At 46.8% G+C, this 8837-nt stretch overlaps 1 protein-coding gene across 2 annotated transcripts in view; it reads right to left on the reverse strand.

Annotated features, from left to right (window-relative positions):
- The window catches only part of Ephx2 (epoxide hydrolase 2, cytoplasmic), a 40151-nt gene extending 38352 nt beyond the window's left edge, over positions 1-1799 (reverse strand). The window contains exon 1 of one of the 2 annotated variants that reach the window (NM_007940.4): positions 1612-1799. In NM_007940.4, the coding sequence (NP_031966.2) occupies positions 1612-1712 (101 nt within the window). In that variant the 5' untranslated portion in view covers positions 1713-1799. Of the gene's footprint in view, positions 1-1531 lie in introns of both variants that reach the window. The other variant, NM_001271402.1, reaches the window with a different exon arrangement.
- Between the last annotated feature and the right edge of the window lie 7038 nt (positions 1800-8837).

Raw genomic sequence — 8837 nt, forward strand, 5'->3', positions numbered from 1 at the left:
AGCAGCTGAGGAAGATACAAAGTCACAACGAGCCAGAGAGGGAGGAAGCTACACTGAGCATAGGAACACGGTATTCAGCCAGGGAGGCTACCTACTGTGTGATCAAGCAAGGCTGAGGCCACCTACAGTGTGATCAAACAAGCCGCTCTCTGCATCCTTTGGGTTGACTTGCAAGATTTCTATAGTATAAAGGTTAATCCCGGTTGGCCTTTGTTATCATAAGAATTCAAGAACCATCAAATGAGGCAGATCTCCCAGACTCAAGCTGCCCTTAGGCCTCTTCCCCTCAGTGGTAATTTGAAATTACCCATTTGTTCTTTTCCTTGGGTGATACTAGAGTGATCTTTCATTTTTTTTTTAATTTTTTTAAAAATAAATATGTTTTCCTCCTTTCTGATTATAAAACATCTTTTTTAAACTGAAAGTTTGGAAAATAAAAAGAGAAAAAAGTAGAAAAAAATTATACATGAACTCAGATACAATGAATGATGTCTGGATCTTTAAAAAATTATTGTTATTACTTCTTAAATTACATGTAGCTGGGTGGTGGGGGTGCCTTTAGTCTCAGCACTTAGAAGGCAAAGACAAGCGGCTCTTTTGAGTTCGAGGCTAGACTGCTCTATAAAGCTAGTCCCAGGACAGCTAGGGCTACACAGAGAAACCCTGTCTTAAACAATGGCCTTAAATTATGTGTTTGTGTGTGCATCTGTGCATACAGGTATCATAAGACGTCAGAAGGGGGAGTCAGATCCGCCGGAGCCGCCTGACTTGGTTGCTGGGCCTCAAAAGTTCAGCAAGAACACCTTTCTTTCTTTCTTTCTTTCTTTCTTTCTTTCTTTCTTTCTTTCTTTCTTTCTTTCTCTTTCTTTCTTTCTTGTTTGTTTTTGTGTTTTGCTTTTTTTTTTTTTTTCGAGACAGGGTTTCTCTGTGTAGCCCTGGCTGTCCTGGAACTCACTCTGTAGACCAAGCTGGCCTCAAACTTAGAAATTCGCCTGCCTCTGCCTCCCAAGTGCTGGGATTAAAGGCGTGTGCCACTATTGCCCTGCTCTTCCAAAGGTCCTGAGTTCAAATCCCAGAAACCACATGGTGGCTCGAAAGAGCACTTTCTTAACTTTAGTCGTCTCTCCAGTCCCATGTCTGGATATTTTGATATATTTATTCCAGACATTTTCTACTGTTTCCTGCTTCCTCCCTCCTCGGTCTGAATCAGAGCTACTACTTTCTGATATTAGTGACTGCCTCCCAGGTTCCCGTTTCCCTGGGCTGTGGGACATTTCTGTAACCTGCTCTTGCACTAGTTCTCCTATAACGCTGGCCTAGGACTGAACTTTCTTGTAAATCGCGGCGGGTATTTTAAAGACCCAGTTCAGTAGCATTAATCCGGCAGCAAATGGTAATAACGCCTCTTTTCATGAAGGAGTTTTTTTTTAAAGCAAGTTTTAATTACTTAGCATTTAGAAGGGCAATAGATCTACTCGTGCACGCTGGCATTTTAACACCAGGTAATGATTTTGATCTTGCCCAGGCTCACCTGGAAAGCAATTTGAAACCTGGGCTGGACGTATGGACAGGGCACCAGGCGGGACACTGACCCAGCGCGGCTCCCCTTACCTAGGCAGTGCCAGGGCCTCTTCGCTGCGGCGGAAAGCCCCGGCGATAGAGGGGAGGGCCAGCACTCCGTCAAGGTCGAACGCGGCTACACGCAGCGCCATGGCGGCCCGGGCTGCAGCGTCAAGCTGACACAGACACGAAGCTGGAAGGCTGTGGCCTAGAGTGGGGAGGCTGGCTGTGGGAACCTAAGATTAGGGTCGTGCCAATCTCAGCACCGCCCCTCGCCCCGCCCCGCCCCGCCCCGCCCCGCCCAGTACTGACACTGCCCTGCCTACTGATCAGCTGCCTAGCCCGGAGCTTCTTGCTGGATGTCCCACCCAAGTGTCAATCCTGGTCTTGGCCACTTTTTCCTCCTTAGCCTAAGGACTAGAAACCCTGCCAAGGCTCCCCAATTCTCAGACTTTGACCGTTTGGAAACAGGCTTGGTATGGGGAGAGAGGGGTCTTGAGGAGGCAGGTTGGAGGAGACGGAATATTCTAAACATTTTCTCCTTCAGTATTTGGTCTTGATTGGCATATCCCATGTATGTTGGGATCTGTGGACCCTCTTCTCTAAATGTGGTCCACATCTTTGCAACCCCCTCACATCTGCCTGCTTCTTCTAGCAGTGTTTCTGGAATGCAAGACAGCCTCCTGTCTTGGTGTGCTAACCCAGAATACTTTTTCTCTTGAGGATTAAAAGAAATTAATCGAGTCTGTTTCCTTTTTCTACACTGTATTGTTTAAAAGTGAGCTGGGCTTCTTGGAGGTTTCTGGAACCTTCCTGCCCCTTGGCCCAGTGCTCTCCCTAGTTAAGAGAAAAAAGAGAAACCTCCTCTACTAATGAGTTAATTAACAAATCCACCGTTTAGTCCAAGGCTGTTGTGAAAGACTGCCTCCCTTACTGAAACCGGGAATTGGCTTCTTCCTTTGCTCTGGTTGCTGCGTGTTAGGTGGTGGGAAATGGCCCTACTGTGGGTTAATTTTTGTGAGTCTTTCAGACACTTCCTCTTCTTGCCTCAAGTCTTGTCTGGGGCAGTTTGTGTTTTCTGAGATTCACACCTAAGAAATGGAAAGTGGCTGAAAATGTGGGGGTGTTGCCCTGAGAACAGAAAGGGTCTTTTGAGAGTGCCTGTAGTGGATGGAGTGTTTAAGAAATAAACGAGATAGCTGGGCATGGTGGTGCACTTGGGAGGCAGAGGCAGGCAGATTTCTGAGTTCGAGGCCACAAAGTGAGTTCCAGGACAGCCAGGGCCATATAGAGAAACCCTGTCTTGAAAAACTGAAGAAAAAAAAAAGAAAGAAAGAAAGAAAGAAAGAGAGAGAGAGAGAGAGGGAGGGAGGGAGGGAGGGAGGGAGGGAGGGAGGGAGGGAGGGAGGGAGGAAGGAAGGAAGGAAGGAAGGAAGGAAGGAAGGAAGGAAGGAAGGAGATGGTCCTGGGCCTGAAGACAGAACGAGAGAGAACGTGAGCTGGGTATGGTCCCGTCTGCCTGTAATTCCAGCATTCCAGATGCAGAGGTAGAAGGCTCAAGCACTCAGTGTTAACCTCAGCTGCATATATAAGCTTGTATACAAACTCTTAAATAAGTCTCTGATTTGACAGACTTTCCTTTGAGTTCCAGATTTGCACATCCAACAACTTTGCTTGGCCATGAAATGGTCCTCCAAGGCTCCAGACTAAGGCTGAACTCTGCTTTGGTCTCACCTTCAACAACGGCTCCTTCCAAGAGCCTATGACTTGGTTAAATCTTCTCTAAAGATTTGACCCCCAACCAATGGCACTGTTATGAGAGAGCCAAACTTTGAAGAGTTGAAGGCCCAAGGGAGGTCTTCTGGTCATTGGAGATACGTCTTTCAAGAATATATTGGGACCCTGGCCCCTCATTGTTTCTCTCCTTTGCATTCTGTCCCTGAGGTGACAGGTTTTGTTATGTACTGTTGCTTTGAGGTCAATGAGGTCAACCATTCGTGGGAAGACATTTCCAAATCTGTGAACCAGAAAATACCCTTTCCTTCTCTAAGCTAATAACCTTTGGTATTGTTATGATAGTAGACAGTTGGCCCCCAAACAGGAGATTCCTATGTTACTACTTAACACAAACCTTGGCCCAGCTACTCCATCCAAAGACCTTAGAGTTGCTTACCCCTGGCTGCCCACTGAGCCACATGCTCTGACTTGGTTCCCAGTCAGCTGACTGGGGCAGAGGTAGCAGCTTCTAGATCCCTGGTGGTGTTTCTTTCTTAAAGGTTTGGCTGCCTGGAAACAAATCCTTTCAGAGATTTTGTTGGTCTACCTCATGACTCATACTTTATATGTCTGTTTCATCACCCATATTTAATACTTCTGACAATTATCAATATTTAACACACCTCCCAATTACTCATAGTTAATACATCATGGGTTTGAAAAAGCAAACGTGGTTTCTGTTGCACACCTCTACATTCTGACAGGTAGAGTGTTGCTGAGGCCAAATGAATATGTGTATAACAGTTACAAAGCAAAGAAGAAAAACATGGCTACGAAAAATGGAATTCACAAACCCCTCCTTAAAAAGAAAACTGTGAAGTCTCAAAAAATGAAATTCCATCTTCAAACAGCAATCATCCTTGGTTAGCGTGATGGAAATCTGTAGTTGTCAGTTTGACACAACTCAGAATGGGGATTTGTCTGAATGAGGTTGGATGGTGGGCATACCTGGGGGGATGGGGGGCTGTCTTGGTCAGCTTAGTTGGTGAGGGGAGACCTATCCGAAATGTGGGTGGCGTCTTCTGGTAGCAGCCCAGATAAAAAGACCTGGAAGGAAGGGTCACTGCTTTGTTATCTTAGCCTTCACTCTTGAGAAGTTCATTTCCCCCATTGCTGCTGCTGCTGATTCTTTGCTACTGATAGAACTAGCTTCTTCAAGCTTTAAATAGAAACCGAAGCCCAGCAACTCTCTGCGAGCCTCTAGAGTTGTGCTTCTCAACCTTCCTAATGCTGTGACCCTTTAATACAGTTCCTCATGTTGTGGTGACCCCCAACTGACAGAAGCCATCCAGGACAGGCTCTGTCTAGCAAGTGAGTTTCCTGGAGATAGCCCACTGTTTCCATGGCTATAGTGGGTGCACTCTGGGGAGGCACAGCCTGAAAGACTTCATCCCAGGATTGTTTCTCCCTGATGATATGACTTTCCTGCTATCATTACATAGTCTAATGAGTCCTGGGCATCCTTTGGGTACATTTCCTGCAGATCAACATGAAGATGAACTTTCATGAATTAATGCTGTTTAGATGAATTAATGACTTTGTAACATTCCTGATTGGATTCAAATAATTTCAGGAAGAAGGTTTAGGAGATGGTTTTAGTTGTTTTGGCAGAAAGATGTTGGGTGTTGGGTCCCCTGGAACTGAAGTTATAGACAGCTGTCAGCCACCGTGTAGGTGCTGAGGGAGTGCAATCCAGATGGAAGAATAGCCAGTGATCTTAACCACTGTGGCGCCTCTCCATCGCCCCCCAACCTCACTTGATTTTTTTTTTGGATGAGGCACTTACATTGAGAGCTCTCTCTGCTGTGACTGTTTCAGTTGAGCTCAAACTTCTTAGAGGCACTGAGTCCACATTCTGCCTGATGCTTAGTCTGTTAATCGTATGCTATTTCTAGTGGGAAATTCCTTTGGTTCATTCAGCAAATATATACAAAGTACTTACTATGAACCATGTACTATTGTATGCAGCTGGGACGCATCTGTAAGGGTAGCAGACAAAAGGTAAGAGCCACTGGTGAGTACGGTTCATGGGACCTTTGAATTCCCAATGGGGCCAGTTGCTTCCAGAGGACTGAGACGAGGAATGTCCATCACTATATTTCAGCTGTTCAGTGTCTGTGGTCACCCACAGACAGGAAGCTGCATCTGTCATTCAGAGCCACACAGCTCCTTCAAACAGCTTCTCTCTAATTAGGATAGTTCTCACATTCTGCCCACTGCCTTCTTGTGGTAGATTCCACAGGTGCTGCAATTCCCAAAGCATCGCACCCAAGACTGGTCATAGGACACTGGATCTGGTGCCTCTATCTGAGACTAGACATGACAATGGATGACCTGAGGGGACGGGGGTATGTGCTGGAACTTTCTTTCAGCAATGGTGGGAGTGGAAGCATCTAGTTTTTCTGTGGAGGCTGAAATAGAGGAGCATCTATAGTCTAGTTCTGAGTGGACATGGTACCTGAGGATGGCCCAGCAATAGCCTTGTTGAAACTGTATCATCATGTGATCACTCTTACAGTGGTGTTTTGGCTGTAGAGTTTCTAGACCTTCCACCATATGGGTCCCTGAGATTGAATTCTGGTTATCAGGCTTGGCGGCCGTTGCCTTTATCCACTGAGTTATCTCTCTGGCCCCTGGCAGTAGGGTCTCTGAACTGGCTTCTTGCATCCTACCCAAATGTCTTAACAATCCCCTTTCTGCTCATGTGACTAGAAGAAAACTCCAGGCCTGTAAACAAGAACACTGTAAGATAGCTTAGATACAGGCTCATGAACTTTGATAGAAGAGCTGCTTGGATTACAGAATTACAGAATTAAATTCCATTCACTCTATTCCCAGTACGAATCTAGGTAAAGACCTGTGAGCCAGGCTCACTAGCTCAGTGGCATCAGTCCAGAGGACACATGGGAGCTTCTGAGCCAAAGGAGGACACGAGAGAAGGGTCTCGAATGGCAGTTCCATCAGCTACTGTGTGGGCAGGGATGGTACAGACCCCATGGCTTCAGTGGTCAGCTGTAGAGCAGAGTCCTCTTAGATCATAGTCCTCAGGGTCCTGCACTCCCACCTGGGCTGCAGCTATTACTCTTGCTTGTTTCCTGAGTTCAATTCCCCAAGCTGCCGCAGGCCCACACATATATTCTGTCATTGCCAACAAGGAAACTTCTTACTCATAACCACCCTCCCCCCAAACCTTTCTAAAGTGTCTTCCACATCCATTGAGCATTCAGGAACTTCAGGCCCATCATTAGTAAAAATCCACCATGCCCTTGCCCTTTCTCCTCTCCCCTCCTCTCCTGTTGGCCTCCCTGCTCCTGCCATTTCTTATTGCCTGGCTTGGGGCTCTTACCTAAGGAACCTGCTTCCGCTGAGGTTACCTCTAGTGTTCTGCTGTTTTCTTTTCTCTCTGTGCTCCTGGGGAGCGGGGGAACAAGTGGATGAGCACCAGAATCCTCACCTTGGCTCCCAGACCCTTCTAGACACAGACATTAATATCACATCATCAGAGTCTACCATGACCAGCTGACAAATTCAGCTCTTTTTTTTTCTTCTTCTCTTATTTAGTCTCTTCTCTGTTCTCCCAGAAACCTATGGAAACTCCCCTCTCTTGCCAGATCCCCAGAACCCTCTTGCTATCAGCCAATATATCTCTCACCCCCACCCCCCACCTTGCTGTTTGTCTGAGGTAACTGACACTCTAGTGGCTCCCAGGCTCATCAAGTGACATACTTCCACCAATGAGGATAATCCGTGCTTAAGTCCAAGGCTAGATCTTCTGATGTGCTAGAGCTGGCACCTTCTGGGGCGCACAAACAATCCTCTCAGTTGCCTCCTTATGGGACTAGCCATCCTCGCCTCTATAACTATCAAACCCCACAAAGTTCTTGCCTCAGGCACTTGAAGCTTTAATCTTAATAGGGAAATGTTTCAAGAAATGTAGTGAGAGAACATTTGGAAACGAGATTGACCCGCTGACATCTGTCCAGATGACTGAAGTCCAGGCTAGAATTTCAACTGTATTTTGACCCCATGATTTGCCCACTTCTTGCATTAGTTGAGTTTTCAGCTCTGGCCAAGGAGAAATGAATTGTCATGCTGACTGGGAGCCAAGTCAGAGCATGTGGTTCAGTGGGCAGCCAGGGGTGAGCAACTCTAAGGTCTTTGGATGGAGCAGCTGGGCCAAGGTTTTGTCATGTACTAGGAAGATTTCTGTGAAGAATGGTGCTTGGTACAGAAAGCTGCTTCTGTCAGCCTTAGCTGAAAACCCCATAACTATCTTGCCTGACCAATGACCCCCTTCCCTGACCAATGACCCCCTTCCCACCCACCACGCCTTCCTGCCTCCAGAACCCTGCCATCATCAGATCCCCACATGGCCCAACAGACAGGTTCTAAGGAGGCACAAAATAGGGCCCCAAGTCTGCAAGATTCTGCTTGCTTCTGTCCCCAGTCAGGAGAGTGTGTATGTACATATATTCTTGTGTTGTCTGTCAGTCCTGGAAGGTTTGGCTGGTGTTTGGAAGATACAGCGTGCTTTCTAAAGCTTTAGGGTTAGTCTGTATGTTTGATAAGCTACAAATGGGGCTGATGAGACAGGTCAGCTGATAAATGGGGTTTGCTGTCACCAAACTACCTGTGTTTGATATCTGAGCCCCATGTGGTGGAAGGCTCCTGAACACTGTCCTCAGGCCTCCGTGCCAGGGCACACGCATACATGCACACATGCCCACCCGATGATGACGATGACGGGTTTTGTGAAGATGTGGTAGCAGTAACCTCTACAGGCAATAGAAGACTGGATTCCCATGCGTATGATCTGCTTGCCTTCCTGCTGACACAAAAAAGTGCCTGGAGGGGCTTTTCTCTTCCAAGACTGGGAGGCATCTTGATCTCCCAGGCTTTGACAGGTGCTTTGGACTCTGGATGTCAAGGTTTGAGTTAAGGGTATGTGAAGAGTAACTGTTACTTCAAGGACCACGTTTTAATACTGACGTGCTCAGCCTGGGGGTCTGGAGAATCGGTAGAAAGTTTTGAAATGTATAGCCTAGTTGAAAGGAGTTGGGTCACCGGGAATGCTCTTGGAAAGAATATTAGACCATGGCCCCCTCCTGCTTCTCTCCTTGCCTCTCAGACTCCATGAGGTGAGCGGTTTCCTCAAGCATAGTTTCCCATCACCGCAGGCTCCCAAGCAACAAAGCCAGTCAGCCTGGTTGGGAGCCAATATTAACCTCGCTTATCTGTCGTTTCCTCGGGTAGTTCATTGCAGTAACAGAAGTCTAATAGGACATTTCTCAGTGTATGACATATGATAGTCACCAGTCAACTAATAGAAGACCCTGGAATGAGTTCCCTTCCCATTCAAAGCAGTGAGTAAAGTCAGTCCCATGTCTCTGGATCGCTAGAATTAGCACACACCTAAGACAGTGCAAGACACTGAGGGAGTGAAAGTGGAGTGTCGAGAAGGTCATTAATAGATAAGAACAGATAGACAAACAAACAAACAA

Source organism: Mus musculus, chromosome 14, assembly GCF_000001635.26.
Source record: "Mus musculus strain C57BL/6J chromosome 14, GRCm38.p6 C57BL/6J".
Taxonomy (NCBI): Eukaryota; Metazoa; Chordata; class Mammalia; order Rodentia; family Muridae; genus Mus; species Mus musculus.